The sequence below is a fragment of the Lygodium microphyllum genome, chromosome 3 (assembly GCF_053477565.2).
Source record: "Lygodium microphyllum isolate KBCC chromosome 3, Lygodium_microphyllum_v1.1.10, whole genome shotgun sequence".
Classification (NCBI taxonomy): domain Eukaryota; kingdom Viridiplantae; phylum Streptophyta; class Polypodiopsida; order Schizaeales; family Lygodiaceae; genus Lygodium; species Lygodium microphyllum.
Genome location: NC_141137.1, coordinates 67,867,542 through 67,884,824, shown reverse-complemented (window position 1 = coordinate 67,884,824; position 17,283 = coordinate 67,867,542). Strand labels below are relative to the sequence as shown.

The 17,283-nt window shown below is 40.9% G+C and overlaps 1 protein-coding gene across 4 annotated transcripts in view; it reads right to left on the bottom strand.

Moving 5' to 3' along the window:
• Positions 1-17,283, bottom strand: part of ALF4 (aberrant root formation protein) — a 128,649-nt gene that overhangs the window by 98,912 nt on the left and 12,454 nt on the right. For all 4 annotated transcript variants that reach the window (XM_087672308.1, XM_087672299.1, XM_087672290.1 and 1 more), the window contains exons 5-8: positions 809-868; positions 577-721; positions 419-475; positions 47-321 (exon numbers count right to left, since the gene is read on the bottom strand). In XM_087672308.1, the coding sequence (XP_087528434.1) occupies positions 47-321; positions 419-475; positions 577-721; positions 809-868 (537 nt within the window). The remainder of the gene's footprint in view (positions 1-46; positions 322-418; positions 476-576; positions 722-808; positions 869-17,283) is intronic.

Genomic DNA, 17,283 nt, shown 5'->3' with positions numbered 1-17,283 from the left:
GTGTAGTCACATAACAAACAACACATTAGAATGAAACTCTTTGCACCTGTAGCATGCTCATAAGCTTTGGAGTCTCACTGCACTCTGTCTCAGATACCTCGCTAGCATGTTTGACAGGTGATGACCATAAGCCAAGCAAAGTATCTAACAGAGACACACCATGTTTTACTAGCTTCCATGAGCTTTCTTGAGGGTTCAGGAGAATCCTACAATTACACAGAATTTCTACAAGCACACATCTTGAACAGCTTAATCTGAGGCGTAATGACTCATGTATCTTGTGTTTGTCAGCTGCTTCGCCCATGCAAAGTTTCCAAGAAACTGCTCTGGCACAGACAGAAAAACAGCATTAGTTTAGGTCAAAAATCATGCTGCTATTTATTTCCGTAAAAGATAGGTGTTATTAAAAAAGCCAGACCTGCAAATAGGGCTCCTTTTCGGATTTCAACCATACTGAAGTCCTCGCAACAACATTCTAAAACATATCGAGAGTCATTTCATATGCTCACCCAGTACAAGTCACTTTGCCTTATGCATGGTTTGATGTTATATACTACCTACTTACTTGATACACACCTCTGTTCATCAAATCAATGTCGTCTTGAAGAAATCTTCCAGTAAGCAGATCTGTGTAACTGAAACCACAGTAGGGCAGTAGGTCAACAACTTGCCTCACAGCACTCTTCCATCCTTCTATGTGTTCATGATTGGCAGCCCTTGCCTGGCAGGTAATGTTTAATATGTAAGCCTTATATAGCAAAGTCAATTCTTAGTAGAAAAAGAGTGCAGAAACATGTCAAGGTCCAACCAATAGCAGAAAAACAAAAGCGCCCAGAGTTTGGCTCATCCTTTCCTTCTGTTCCTCAACCTGCAATGTTACAACACACAGGCAACTTAGACACACTGACGTGAACTGCTACCTGTCTCAATGCCCAGTCTTTTGCATCTCTGACGAAAATAAGCAATCAACCCAGTGTTCAAAAAGATCAAAGATTAACAACTCAAACCAGATCAAATGGGCAGAGTGTTATCAAACAAGAACATGATTGTGCAACAAATGCCATAACACTTTTTCCCCTGAAATTATCTGACTGTGGCCCTTTCTGGGAACAACCATAGTTCTGCGGGAAAATCTAAGCACATATTTACTTTATAAAAAATGCTGCTGTATGGCAAATAAAAGACAGATGGTGGACATCCCATCAGGCACACATGATCCACTTACATGCACATCAGGTGCTGGCAAACTGAAGAGACACACTTGCATTCAGGTGCAATGTATGTGTGGGGTATCATCCAATTATGTGACTAACTGAAAACAGTAGGGCAGAAGCATTACTTTTAAATCATACTTCAAGAAACTCGCCTAAAAATAAAAAAGGGAGGTTCAAGGGACGAGGTTGTTGCTGTATACGCAAAGTTTGCTTGCTGTTTTCCTCTTCCTTTCATTATTCTCTCATCCTGTCAACGAGGACATGAAATTTGTGAAATGCTTTAATCTTGCTAGTAACATTTGATTCATTTAATAATCAAATGTGTAAGGTTGTAAGGCATGTGTAAGGATGTAAGGCATGTGCAAGGTTGTAAGGCACGTGTGATGCACATGGTAGTTATTTCATGGTAGTAAGCCAAGGATCCCGAGGATGTAGTGGATGCGTGTCAAAGGCAAAAGTCGTGACAAGTTATGCCATTTGGGCTTTGGTTGTCAATTGGTGTCAATTTTAACCCTAGGACAATTAATTGAGCATAAGTGTCAATGGTGACACTAGGGACTAGCATTAATTAATTAATTCATGCCAATCTAAGGGCCAATTGAGTTTTGGGACCACTCAAGGTTGCAAATGGCCTAGCCAATTTAAATTGGATGGGCATATTTCATTTTGGGCAAGGTTAGAAGGGCTGAAATTAATTAATTTTGAATGGCTAGAAATTGCTGGAAAATGGGATTAGAAAATTGCTACTTGGCAAAAATACCCATGCAAGTTGGAAAAAAGTTTTTGGGGCTGGTGGAGAGCCATTCAATGCATTCAGCCTGTGGGAGAGAGAAAGGGGCGGCTGCTGGTTCGGTTTTCAGCCATTGCAAGACCTTCTCAGGCAGAAAACAGCATATTTTTTAGTTTCTTAGGATACCTACAAGAAATGATGGGATAAGAACTATCATTTGCAAGTTTAGTAAACATGCCCATTTCATTGCAATGAGAAAGAAGATAAAGGCTGATCATATGACACGATTATTTTTGCAGCACATTTTTCATGGTATGCTAGAGTTGATCGTTAGTGATTGAAATCCTTGGATGACTAGCTTATTTTTTTGGAAAGGATTATTTGAGAATATGGATCCAACGCTGAAATTTCCATCATCCTTCCATCCCCAAACAGATGGTCAGTCCAAAGAGGCCAATTCCTCAATGTTGGATCTTTTGAGGTGCTATGTATCAAACCATAAGATATAGTGGGAGCAATATTTGCCATCGGTTGAGTTTGCATACAACAATACGGTGCATAGTTCCACTAGCAAAGCTCCATTTGAGGTGGTTAAGGGTGGCAAGAAGGTACCACCTATCTTGCACAATACGGATGAAATCTTTGAGGTAGATCGCTATGTCAAAAACTTGGATGCAACCTATGCAAAGATGAAATATGCACTACAAAGATCACAAGAAAAGCAAAAGAAAACAGCTGATCACCATAGTCGTGCTTTGCAGTTTGTAGAGGGCGGTTATATATTGCTCCATTTTAAAAAGGTAAGATTGAAAAAGATGAAAGGAAGAGAGAGGTTGTATCCAAAGTTGAGTATGAGATACTATGGGCCCTTCCAAGTGTTAGAGAAGATTAGCGATATAACATATTGGTTAAAGTTACCTCCACATTGACGTACACAATGCCTTTCATATCAATTTGTTAAGGCCTTTTTGTGGTGATATGTCAGAGGATGTATTTGCTGAAATTCAACCTAAAATTGAGAAGCTAGATGAGATCATGGTACCCAAGCAAATTTTAGCGCACAAGGAAAGAAAAGTCAAAGGTAAAGTTTCCATGAGATACTTGGTGAAGTTTTAGAACTATTCACCAATGGATGCTCAATGGATGAAAGAGGATGACTTAGCAAGTCATTCTTAGTTATTATAGCTTTACCTAGATGCCTTTTACTTAGAGCCGACTTTAATTGGGGCTCGGTCAAGTTCAACAGTAGCAAGGGTCTAGCGTAGTGCCTAGTGCTCAAGGGAAAGGTAACACTTCTCAACTCCACCAATTATGGACAGCTCTCATATGTAGTGAATCTCGGATGTATTCAGCATACATCCAAGGTATTGTGTTGTTAGTACGTCTATCATGAGGTCACTACTCAATGTATTAGTCATTGTGAGATGTATGCAAATGAGTATGAGTTTCACCCGCGCACTGAAACTATACATTTGCATCAGTTTGATATGCGTTTTTGCATCAGTTTGGGATCAAATTCTAATCAATTTCAGCTTAGTTTTTATCAATTAGAGATCAGATTATGGTCACTTTTGGATCGTTTTTGCATCAGCTTCTCATCAGTTTTCGCACTCAATTTGTGATCAGCTTGGGATCACATTTGAAGCAATTGACCAGTTTTCTGATCAATTTATAATCAGATTATGCTCAGTTTTCCATGGTTTACAGCTGATTCCATGGACAGCAACATGTTAGTGAATGCCATTGACAATTTCAGACATGGTCTATGCTGAGTTTATGCTTTACTATGGCTGTGAAGCCAGAACAGTTGAGAAACAAGAGTTGTGGATGTATCCAATGGGTTTCTAACAATAGTTCTAAAGACTATTTTTCATATTTATGTCATGTTTATGCTGGCTGGAAATTTTCAGCAAGTTTTGGGACATATGGCATGGTTAGACAAAAGTGGCCAATGTTGTGACTATGATGCCTTATGGAAATTCCAATGTGGTATACTTTTACTTCGGCACAACGCGTTACAATCGAGGACGATTGCAAGGACTTCAAAAGGAGGTCTATCATAGGGAAATGAAACTTGTGAGATGCTTTAATCTTGTTGGTAGCATTTGATTAATTTAATAATCAAATGTACAAGGTTGTAAGGCATGGCAAGGTTATAAGGCGCATATGATGCACCTGGCAGTTATTTCATGGTAACACGCCAAGGCCCCCTAGGATGCAATGGGTGTCAAAGGCAAAAGTTGTGACGAGTTATGCCAGCTAGGCTTTGGTTGTCAATTGGTGTCAGTTTTGACCCTAGGACAATTAATTGGCCATTAAGTATCAATGGTGACACTAGGGACTAACATTAATTGATTAGCTAATGCCAATCTAAGGGTCACTTGAGGTTCGGGACCACTCTAGGTCGCATATGGCCTAGCCAATTTAATTATGGATAGGCAGATTTAATTTTGGCTAGGGTAAAAAGTACTAAATTAATTTAATGGCTGAAAATTGCTGGAAAATGGGATTAGAAGACTACTACTTGGCAGAAATACCCATGCAAGTTGGAAAAACGTTTTTTTTTGGACTGGTGGACAACCATTCAATGCATTCAGCCTATGGGAGAGAGGGAGGGGCAGCTAGGCGACAACCTTAACAGGCGGCTATGAAGAAGACAATGAAGATCAGAGGAAAGCAGTTCGATGAAAAAAAGAGCACGAGCGATCCGTTTCACCTCCCAGCCTTGCCTAGTTCATTGTTGGCCACCCTCATCGTGATCCGATTGTCAGCCGTCAAACCTTGGTGAGTCCTACTATTCTTGGACTCTCTTTGGTTCTAGGCTCCCCTAAACCCCGTTCAGGCGCCCAAGACCCCGGACGATCATCCTCGTGCATGTTTCCCTTAATTTACCTTATAATGTAACATTTCCTTCCCCTTAAGAATCGGTTTCGTCCTCGAAAACGATACTTGGAAGGTCTAACTGTAAATTGGAAAACCTTTTCTTTAAAGTACTTACTCGCTCCCATGTTGAGATTTCTATTGAACAATCTTTCCACTTAACCAAACATTCTTGATAAATAGTATTCCTTGTTCGTCTATTACGAACATTTAATATTCTTTCTGGTTCATGTGGATTAGATTGGTCATTTAATAGCTCCTCAATGTTATCATTTAAGATTAGATTATCCAAATCACCCAGCTTCTTCCTTAATTTACTTACATGAAAAACTGGATGTATTTTACTACCAGCAGGTAGTTGGAGCTTGTAAGCCAGTTCTCCCACCTTTTTAAGTATTATGAAAGGACCACAATACCTCGGTGAAAGCTTTGGACATTGTCCCTTTTTCCTAGTTTTAGTTTGTTCAAGCACCTTAAGATAGACCAATTCTCCTTCTTTAAAGGAGATGTCTCTTCGGTGAGGATCTGCATATGCTCTAGCTCGATTTTGAGCTTTTTTAATATTTTCTTGAGCAAATTTTAACATATTATTCATTTCCTCCAAAAAATCCTTAGCTGCCTGAACCTTTTCCAGGAGCTCTGGGCTGAAACCCATACATTAACATAAATGGACTATATCCAGTGGAAGAGTGCTTGGCACTATTATATGCAAACTTTGCTATCGGTAGATACTCTTCCCAATTAGTTTGCCTTTTACTTACATATGCCCTAAGCATATCTTCAAGGATTTGGTTAACCCTTTCAATTTGCCCATCAGTTTGCGGGTGATCCGCCGTACTCATGCTAAGTTTAGTATCCAATTTCCTAAATACCGCACGCCAAAATTGACTATCAAATTTTCTATCCCGATCAGAAACTATATTTGCCGGAAGGCCATACAATCGGTATATGTTCTCTACAAACAATCTAGCCAATTCTGGTGTTTTAACATCAATTGAAGTTGGAATGAACCTAGCCATTTTGGTTAACCTATCCACAATCACCCACACAGAGTCATGCCCCCTCTGTGTTCTGGGTAAAGCAACAATAAAATCCATGGAGATACTCTCCCATTTTCCCGAAGGAATCTTTGGTGGATGGAGAAGTCCTCCCATTTTCAATCTTTCAGCTTTATTAACCTGGCATTTATTACATTTGACCACATAGTCAAGGACGTCCTTATTCATTCCACGCCAATAGAACTGCCTTTTAATAAGACTATAAGTCTTATTAACTCCTGGATGTCCCGCGCTAGGGGTATCATGACACTCAAAGAGTATCTGGCGCCTTATTCGTATCTTTCGGGACACATACCCTACCCTTGTAGAGTAAATAACCATTATCAATGATAAAATTCTTCCACTTGAATCCGGTTTGAGCAACCCCTAATGCTCCATTTCCTTGTTGAACATCCTTAGATATTCCTTCCTCAGTAGAAGCACTTTCATTTGAATCTCCATTTTTTATTGCTTCCCATACGTTGGAATATGCCGGATCAACCTGGCATTTCTCTTTTAAAGATTCAAGCAAAAGATTCAAGCAAGTTGAAAGTGAACTGAGTAAAACTCAATTCATTAATGATGGGCATTCTGCTGAGTGCATCAGCTACTATATTATACTTTCCTTTTCTATATCTTATCTCATAGTCGAACTCTTGGAGGAGTTCGGCCCATCTAGCTTTACGCCCGTGTAAATCCGGTTGATCATTAAGCCACTTAATGCTTTCATGATCCGATAAAATCAAAAGTTTAGCACCGTACAAATAGTGCCTCCATTTCTTCATTGCATGTACTATTGCATATAGCTCCCTCTCATAAACAGAATAATTCTGTTTTGCACGGTCTAATTTCTTGCTTTCAAAAGCAACTGGCCGACCTTCTTGTAATAAGACCGCGCCTATCGCCTTATCACTGGCATCAACTTCAACCACAAATGGTTTATTGGGATCCACAATTAATAGTACTGGAGCTGTAGCAATAGCTACCTTAAGTTTTTGAAAACTTTCATTTTGGTATGTTCCCCAATTAAAACTTTTTCCTTTCCCTTTAAGTTGGTCTGTCATTGGAACAGCTATTTTGGCATAATCTCGAATGAATCTACGATAAAATCCAAATAAACCTAGGAAGATCTGCAGCTCTTCCAGGTTCCTTAGAGATGGCCATTCAATAATTGCCCTTACTTTTTCTGGATCCATGTTGATTCCCTCTTTCGAGATAATATGCCCTAAATATTTGACCTCTTGTGCAAAGAATTCACATTTAGTTTTCTTCGTATAAAGGGAATGTGTTCTTAACAGTTGAAATACTAATTGTAAGTGTTTCAAATGTTCTTCTTTTGATTTACTAAAGATCAAGATATCATCCAAGAAGACTACTACAAAATGTCCTAGATAGGGCCGTAAAACACTATTCATCAGCTTCATAAAGGTGACTGGTGCATTAGTAAGACCAAAAGGCATCACCAAAAAATCATAATGCCCGTATCTAGTACGAAATGCTGTCTTGGGAACATCTTGTGCCTTAATTCTTACTTGGTGATAGCCTGATCTTAAATCTATCTTTGTGAAGAATTTTGCCCCTTATAATTCATCGAAAAGATCTTCCATTCTAGGCATAGGAAAATTATTCTTCACCGTTATTTTATTAAGTGCTCTATAGTCAACACAAAGTCGCATAGAACCATCTTTTTTCTTTACTAATAAAATTGGTGACGCCCAAGGTGAATTATTGGGTTGTATAAACCCTTTATCAAGGTAATCCTTAATTTGTCTTTCAACTTCTTGATGTTGTGTTTCACTTAATTTATACGGTGGTTTAGAAATAGGGTGTATCCTTATTTGTGTCAATTGGGTGATTTATATCACCTCTATCTGGTGGAAGGCCACTAGGTAAATCAGAAGGAAACACATCTTTAAATTCATCTAACAAACTACTTAATTCATTATTTGCATTCAACTCACAAACATAAGAAAATTGTTGCTTTGTATTACAGAAAGTAAAAGTGTTTTGTACAGAAAGAGACCATAACATATATACCTCACAAGCTTCCTTCTTTATCAGCTTCTGAACCTCAGTGGAACACAACAAAGGATTATCAGATATTTCATGTTCACCTTGAATGGCAAAAGTCTTACCATCCCTTTCAAATTCCAGTGTATTATGATCGTAACTACGTTTTAAAGATAGTTCCAATCCCCATAGCCACTCCCTCCCTAGAGCAATATCAGCTCTTTCCATGTTCATAATTTGAAAATCAAGTTTATCTTTATATCCTTGAATCTTAATTTCCAAATTGGATACCATTGTATCCCATATTTTATTATCTTGACCTTGCATCATACGAACAACATATTGATGCCCACTCTTTTGTTGGGGAAGTTTCAATTTTTTAACAAGTGCATAATTTATAAAATTATATGTAGCAAAGTCATCAATCATGACTCTAACTCTCTTTCCAGCTATCAATCCATACACTCTAACCAAATCATGTGGCCCAAAGGTAGGCTGCCACATAGAAGTTGACATGCAACACTTGTGTTGTACATCCATGTGCAAGACCTCTAAAGATTTATACCTTTCATGCCACTTTAATTCTAAGGTCTACACTACATGGATTTGTTTTTCTTTTCTCTTGCCCTTGTCCTTATCCTTTCCTTTGTCTTCCCCCTTTTTCTTTTGAGGGCAATTCCAAGCAACATGGTTAGGGGATAGGCAATTGAAACACAATTTCTCTTTTTTGGCCTTATCAAAGTCGTCTGGACTTAACTTTGGCCTTAAATATTGTTTCTTTTTAAAAGGTTGTTTTTTACCCTTTAAAAATGGCATTTTTCTTTTAAATTTGCCCACAAATTTTGAGGTTTTCAATTCCTTAGACTTGGGCTCCGTATAAGTGAGACTAGTGAGTGTACCTGGACGCATACTATCTTCATTAATTAATGCAAATTTAATTGCCTCTTCCAACGTCTTAGGTGAACTCCTTTTTACTTCTTTTTTACAGGCTTTATCTAGTCCCCTAATGAATCCTCTTGTCTTTTGAAATTCATCTATTCCTTCCAATTTGAGGATTATCTCACAATATTCCTCCAGATATGTTAGCAGGGGTCTTCCCTTTTGTTTGACATAATCCCAATCTTCCCAATTTCTTTCCATTTCATTTTCAGAAAGGAATTCTTTCAAAAAGACGGATTCAAATTGAGCCCAAGTTTCAGGTATTTTATTTGCATCCTTTAAAGTTCGCCACCATTTATATGCTTTGGGCCCCAAAGTTAAACTAGCCTCCAGTGCTTGGAGATGTGGTGGAGTATTTTTAAGTTTATGTAAATCTTCCCATTTTTGGAGGAAATTAAAGATTGTATCCTTATTTCTATCTTTTTCCTCCCCGTGAAATTGAGGGGGTTTCATATCTTTTAGAACTGGATTATCCCTCAACTTGTGATGGGGTTCCTTAGGATCTCGCATAGTCACATCTAAATCTTTCGATGAAGATGGGACATCTGAGGTTTCTATCTTATTTTTATCTCTTTCTAACAATAAAGTTAATTGAGATTTTATTTCAGTGAGTGTTTGAGTTAAAAATTCCATTTGAACCCCCTGAGCTTGCACACGAGCAATAAGATCATCAAATTGTTCTCGTGTAGCAAAAAATTCCTCCCACTGTTCTTCTTGCATCTCTGATTCATGGGGATCTACCATAGGGTGGTCCCCAGAACTAGAACCTTCCATTACTCCCTCTTTCCCTTTTTCTGTCATTAATACACTGGAATTGGAAAGCAAAAATAAGAAATTTGCATACAAAGTAAAGTACTTCCCTGGTTTTAATGGCAGGCAACTGTTGCTGGTTTTATAAATAAACCCGAAGAGTAAGGAACAAATTTTACCTTCTCGGACTAAAGCAGTGAACCAGTCATGCTGGAAATGAAGTTCTGTGGTAGAAACGGAAGAATCATGGGAACAACCGGTATATCTTCTATGTATAAAAAAAAACGGGTCTGATTGACTTCAGTCAGTCGATCGCGATCTGACTCCTGACTTCAGTCGTGTACCATCTGACGTTTTTCCGTCCGTCTCACAGCAGTCGCCTCACGCACAACAGTCGCCTCACACTTTTCGTCACGGTTACTTACAGCCGTCACCTCACGCTTTTCATCACGGCTGCAACGTGTTACACTTTCGTAACGTGTCACGATCAACATTTACAACTTCGTATGATAACCTTTAACGACTGACTGACGGACTGACGGACGACGGGCGACTGACAGACGACTCGCTCTGATACCAATGTTAGGCGACGACCTTAACAGGCGGCTATGAAGAAGACGATGAAGATCAGAGGAAAGCAGTTCGATGAAAAAAAGAGCACGAGCGATCCGTTTCACCTCCCAGCCTTGCCTAGTTCATTGCTGGCCACCCTCATCGTGATCCGATTGCCAACCGTCAAACCTTGGTGAGTCCTACTATTGTTGGACTCTCTTTGGTTCTAGGCTCCCCTAAACCCCGTTCAGGCGCCCAAGACCCCGGACGGTCATCCTCATGCATGTTTCCCTTAATTTACCTTATAATGTAACACAGCTATTGGTTTGGTTTTTAGCCATTGGAGGACCTTTAGGATAGAAAACAGCATGAGAAGACTGAACAAGGATAGGCGACTACAGATTTGAAGCTTCCGGGTGCAAGCGACAGCAACCAATGGGCTAGAAACAGCATTAAATGCTCCTCTTAGTAGCATGCGACAGCACGTGGGGCTGATCAAAGTAGGCAACAGCCAATTTCAAGGTCTTCCCACAAAGAAAATCAAGGATTTCTCTCTCTCCAACACGCTCTCACCTTCTCCAACCCATTCTCAAGTTATCTCGGCATTTCTCAACCATTTGGAGAATATCACAACCAAATTTGGTGGACAGCAAGAGAATTTCTACCATAAACCCTAAATTTCTGCAAAAATTAAGGTTTAGAAACCACCTTGGGATAGTGCCATCAATCAAGGGCATCATACACTTAAATCACCTCCTACAATTCAAGAAATTGACAAGGATTTCAAATGCCAACTCATCCATTGTAAATTCGGGTAACATTTGACAATGAGGGAGTAGACCAACTTCAAACTTTCTTTTCTTCTCTTCATCGTTGATCTCTATGAAAGGAGTAACCTTGAGAAGAGTAGACCATGGGCCTTGTTATTAGCAATCAGCTCCCATGCCACGTCAGCAATGCCACGTGGCAGTAAACAAACTGTCCGCCGACTGCAGTCGGCTAGGCCTACCTGTTTTGGCATTTTTACAAGGCATTCTTTTCAGCCTTTTAAAGGCTGAGTTTCCAACAATTTTGATCACTTGTATCTGATGACAAATTTCAGTCTGCTCGTGACGGAGACAACACTCGGGCTGATGGAGATCGAGGTCCTCAAGGCGGTGACATACGCAGATATTCTCTTTGCACCCATGTATAATTCTGCATTCTTATACAACATTCTTCACTGCAAATTTTCTGCATTTCACTGTCTCTTTCTCTCTCTCTCTTCTCTCTCCATTCACTCTTTGTCATGGTCATTCACTGCCGCATTGCTTCACTCTGACATGGTATCAGAGCATTGAAGGACCAACCTAGGGTGGACCTATCTGAAGAGAAATTTTCAGCGCAACACAAGGTTGCGTTTTCAGTGTTCAAGTGCGAGCAGGTGGGTTGCGCATCAGAACAAGGCTGAGGCGAGCGTGGGCATGCAAGAAAAGAGAAGATTTGCCGAAGTTGCTGCTATTTTTCTACTGTTAGAGAAGGAAGAAGGCTATGTTTTAGGCCTTCAAGTGCAAATTTTACCTTTTCATTGCCTTTGGCAGCTGAAGAAGGTTCGGGACACGGAGACAAAAGCCCTAGCAAGCTGCGTTTTCACAGTCAGAGGGGGTTTCTTTTGTGTTTGTGCAGGCATTGCAGATGAAGATGTCTGCAAAGACTGACGTGGAGTTCCACGCGATCATGCCTTGTCTTACCGGCTCTTCCATCAGATCAAAAGCTCGATGGTGACAATTACCGCATATAGCATGTAATAACATTGGCCATTTTGGAGTCTTATGATTTGGCGGAGCTTGTGATGAAGGAGATCAACCGGCCCTCGGTGAGAGATGAGTCCAAACTCTTTTCCAATGCTCGTGCGGAGTTAACCAAAGCGCAGTCTCATTGGGACAAACTGATTGCCAAGATTCGTTCTTTTATTTTTCTGTCTTGCACTACAGCTGTGATAGTTCACATCGAGCACTTGACGGTGGCTCAAGAGATATGGCTAAAGCTCGACCAAATGTACAACTAGATGACCCTGATGAAGAGGGTTTCTTTGGAGATGCAAATGTGGATCTTGTCCGTGAATAGGTCTTCGCTTCGGGAACACATCAACAAGCTTCAGCAGCTTCAGATGTAGGTTCAAAACGCGAGGAAGCCTATTTCCTCCAAAGACATGGCGATCACTTTACTGTCCCAATTGCCATCACGATTCGGTACCTTTTATTCCGCTCCTATTGCATCAGGGCGGGAGTCAACTCTTCGGTGGGAAGAGTTGGTTCCTATGGTCTTGGACCAAGAGGAACAATTGAATGGACAGAATGCTTCCAAATCGGAGGCTTTGGTTGGTCAAGCTTCTCAGAAGAAGGGGAAGGACCAAAAGAAAAAGGAGGACAACAAATCCAAGGACAAGGAGAAGGAATCAACTTGCCATATTTGTGGTAAGACTGGTCACTAGAAGAAGGATTGCCCCGACAAAGACAAGAAGGACACCAAGAAGAAGGACACGAATGATTCTAGAACGGTGGCTGCACCCTCATCAACTGCTTTTCTACACTTAGCAATCATTGAAGACTCTACACCGAAGACTTCTGATACTGCGATAACAGCTCCCCAGGCTTGAGAGTGGATCGTGAACAGTGATGCCTCATGGCACATGACTCCTTCGATAGTAGGTGTTGCCCATTTGCGACCCTCGCGTGGGCAGATTCTCATAGGAGATAGCTCTTCTGTGTCTATTATTGCTCGGGATGAGATGCAATTAATTCCAGATAGACGTGGTGGTACCCACATATCCGAGGTGTTGTATATACCAAGTTTAGGGTAGCATTTACTTTCGGTAAATAAGATTTGTTCTCTTGGTCTCTTGGTGGAGTTTGACAGTGATGTTTATGTTCTTGATCGTGGATCAAGGAAGGCTCTCTCTTCAAGGTATGAGGAGAATGGCATCTACAAATTGAAGTCTTCTTTTGCTCTTACCTCTCTTCTGCTTACCTCTCAGACACAGTCCAAGCTACAGCATGCTCGGTTTGGCCACCTGAACTATGAGTATCTTCGGAAGGCGTTGCGAGGCTCGCTTGTTCGAGGTTTGCCGAACATAGTGGTGAGCTAGCAACCATGTGTCTCTTGCATTCCTGGGAAACAGTATAGGGATGTGATTCCCAACAAAGCTTCGAGGTGGTCTACTTGACCTATGAAGCTTGTATCTGTTAGAATTTGTCGATTCTATGGGCAACACCCAATGTAATTTGTGTGGTGTGGACACTTAGTAAAGTATCAATGTAAGGTGTGTACACCTAGTGTCTTAGAAACTTAAAGTAGTGACATTAGGCTCTAGAGTAAAATAAACCTAACTCTAGTTAGTTGGTGGAAGGCTGATTAGGTCAACCCTTGACCTAAACATAAGTTGTACTTTCACTCTATCTTTCATTCTAGCAAGTACACTCTTCTCTTTTTGCTTCAGCTCACTCTCTTGCTGTCATTGTCTCTCCTCTCTCTCTCCATAGCTGGCTGCCATTTTCCAACATTTGGTATCAGAGCAACTCATACGCACGGATTTTGTTCAACCACCGTCAACCGGTGCCATCCCGCCCAAGGTCCTACTGCTACCAGCTTGGCTCTCAGCTCAAGGAAGAGTTTTCAGTTTCTATAAGGTGCTTCTGAAGTGGAGAAGGAGTTGTAGCTGAGCCGTCTCTTGTCTACTCCAAATCGGTCCATCTTCTCCAAATCTGTCTAGTTCAGCCATCAGCTCCAAATCTGTCCATTTGCTACAAATCTATCCAGCTCAATCATCTGCTTTAGATCTGCTGTTTTCAGCTTGCGCGCAGCCTTGCACCCAGTCCAACGCACAGTCCCACATGCAGTCTTGCACGCAACCCGAGGAGCTGCTGTTTTGGAAGAGCTGCTGCTGTTTTCAGCTCTACCCGCCATTTTCTCAGTACTGCCCACCAATTTCTGCAAACCCTAAAAAGTGCAGAAACCCTAATTTTCAAATTTGGGGTTTTCTCGAAATTTCTGGAATTTTCAATCTATTTCAGCCATCTCTTCTCGAATCTCAACTTGTGCTACCCAAAACTTTGGGGCTTTTGCTAATTTTTGCTCGCGGGGTTCGAATTGACAACCAATTCTCAATTTCTTGGACATTCCCATCAAAAATTTGGAGCTTTTGCCTGATTGGAGGCCCTTTGCGCAAATTGTTACCAAACTCATAGACATTGCGCAATTTCTTCCACATTGGCTCAAGAAAATTTGGGGCTTTTCAGTTTTTTGGATCCAGCACGCATCACAAGGCAGATTTCAGCTGCTCCACTGCTGACACGCATCCTGGGTAACATTTCTGCAGAGATTCCAACTGTAAGGTACAAATTTCTTCAATTTCTTTGAAATTTTAAAAAGAAATTTGGGGCTTTTGCCCAATGCGCACTCCAAGGCAAGCAACAAGCAATACAACAGCATTGAATTGCTGTTATAGCCAGTTTGGGCAAAGAATTTTGGGAAAATTCAATAAATTTTGGTAAGAATCAACATTAAGTTGTTGTATTTTGTACTTTTGTGGGCACACATTTCGAAGCAGGTGTGGTACAGCAGTATAGTGCTGTAATTTACTGGCTGAGTGCTAATTTGGGTGGCATTGTGCACACTTTGGCATTTGTGTGACAGTTTGGTACTTGTTTCTTAATCTCATGGGGGATTTTGGTACTCTGAGGAGTATACTCTATACTTCAGCATTGAAGTATTTGGCTGCAGATTTTCGTCTATCATTGACAGCGTAGCATGTCAGGGGAATAATGATCGGAGCAACATCCTCAGTGTCCTCACTCAGGAGGACAAACTTGATGGCTCAAACTACCCACTGTGGAGTTTTATGGTCCGTAACCTTCTTGTGGCGAAGAACTTGTGGAACTATGTTACACGTGATTTGCAGTGACCATGAGGTATTGCACCTTAGACACCTCAGCGTAACGCTCAAGGACAGGTTGTTGGTGCTACTAATGGTGGTATTGGTGCTGCTACTGCTGCTGCCCCTCCTCTCCCTCCTACTAAGGATCTGAGAAAATGGGACTCAAAAGATGCACAGGCACTTTCTTTAATTGCCTTGTCAGTGAAAAGGGCAATTATTCCACACATTCGATCTTGTAAGACCTCAAAATCAGCATGGGATGTACTTGAGCGTATGTTTGCAGCACGCAATGAGGCCAAGATATCCTATCTCCGCAGAGAGTTGGCCAATATGACCATGGATGAAGGTGATAGCATGACAGAGCACCTTACTCACATATAGGATTTACGTGAGCAGCTACTCAATGTTGATGAGGTCATTCAGGATGCTGAAATTGGTTAGCATCACACTGAACTCTCTTCCAAAGTCATATCTTGGTTTTCACACCTCTTTGATGTTGTCTTTGGGAGGGGGCAACAGCCCCTTACATTTGTGGAGTTGAAAGGCCTCTTGCTGCAAGAGGAACAGACTCGAAAGAATGTAGCATTGCATTCAGGTGATGTGGCTATGCTTTCTAAGTCCAAAGGCAAAGGAAAAGTCAAGCAAAATGTAAAAAATCAGCAAAAGGGTGATGTTGGACAGCCATCAAATAAGGTTGTCCAAGATACAAAAAATACTAAAAAGAAGGGGAAATGTCATTATTCCAAGAAGCCTGGTCACTATATCGATGAATGTAGAAAGAGATTGGCCAAAGAGAAGAAAAAGAACTCCGGTTTGGCTGTCCAAGAAACATCAGCCAGCAAATCTACTAGTGATGATACTTCAGCCAACTTTGTAGAGGAGGACTATGCATTTCTCACATGTAGTTATGATTTTTCAATGGCTGATTCAACATTTAATGCTGCTGAAACGCAGCAAACATGGTATTTTGACAGTGGGGCATCAAAGCAAATCAATTCCAAGAAGTGTTTGTTTACCTCTTTGCATTCAGCCCCTGTTGGAAAATGTGTTACATATGCGAATAGTAGCAATTATGATGTATGTGGCATTGGGACAATCACTATTACTGCTGTAGATGGTTGTGATTTCATGCTTCTAGATGTCTTGTTTTTACCTGGCATTTACAAAGAACTTGTTGTCTATCTCTGCTTTTAAGCATGGCTTTCAAGTCATCTTTGAGGATGAAAAATGCATTGTTACAGACAGAGAGATGGATTATGCACTTCGGCTGTCTGGCACCTTGCATAAGGGTCTATTTTTGTTGGATACATATGATAGACAATCTCATGATGCTTTAGCGCTCACTACTCTTTCGCCCGCTATGCAAAATGCGGAGCTATGGCATGCCCGCTATGGACACATAAGCTTTGGGGGTTTAATGACCCTTCAGAGGTGTCATATGGTAGATGCACTGCCTCCAGTGGAGACTCCACCTCCTCATGCATGTGAGGGATGTATTTTGGGCAAGATGCATAGATTTGCCTTTAAAAAGGATGGTGCAGTGCGTACTGTCCGAAAAATGCAGCTTATTCACTCTGATGTTTATGGTCCCATGAGGACAGGTGCACTTGGAGGTCATCAATACTTTGTTACATTTATTGATGACTACTCTCGACATACATGGGTGTATGGGCTAAAGGCAAAATCCAATGTGTTCATGTATTTCAAACATCTTGTTGCAAAGCTTAAATCTGAAACTGACTTAAAAATGCAAGCACTTCGCACAGATAGAGGGGGGGAGTACATGTCTCGTGCTTTTGAGACATATTTGCTTGATCATGCCATTACTCATCAAGCCACTATTAGAATGACTCCTCAGCAAAATGGTGTTGTTGAAAGAAAGAATCGGACTCTTATGGAGATGACTCGTTGTATGCTAAAAAGCAAGGGGCTACCTCATAAATTTTGGCTAGAAGGCCTTCAGTGTGCAAATCATGTGTTGAATCATACACCCACTAAGGCACTGAAGACGATCACACCGTTCGAAGCTTGGCATGGCAAGAAACCCAAAGTAGACTACTTTCGGGTGTTTGGTTGTATAGCCTATGCACATGTTCCGAAAGAGCTTCGTGGGAAGCTTGATGACAAGGCTGTAAAATGCATATTTATTGGCTACAGTTCAGAGAGCAAGGGCTATCGCTTGTATGACCCACGCACAAAGAAAGTCTTTGTCAATACGGATGTCCTATTTGCTGAAAATGCTGCATTTTCACATGA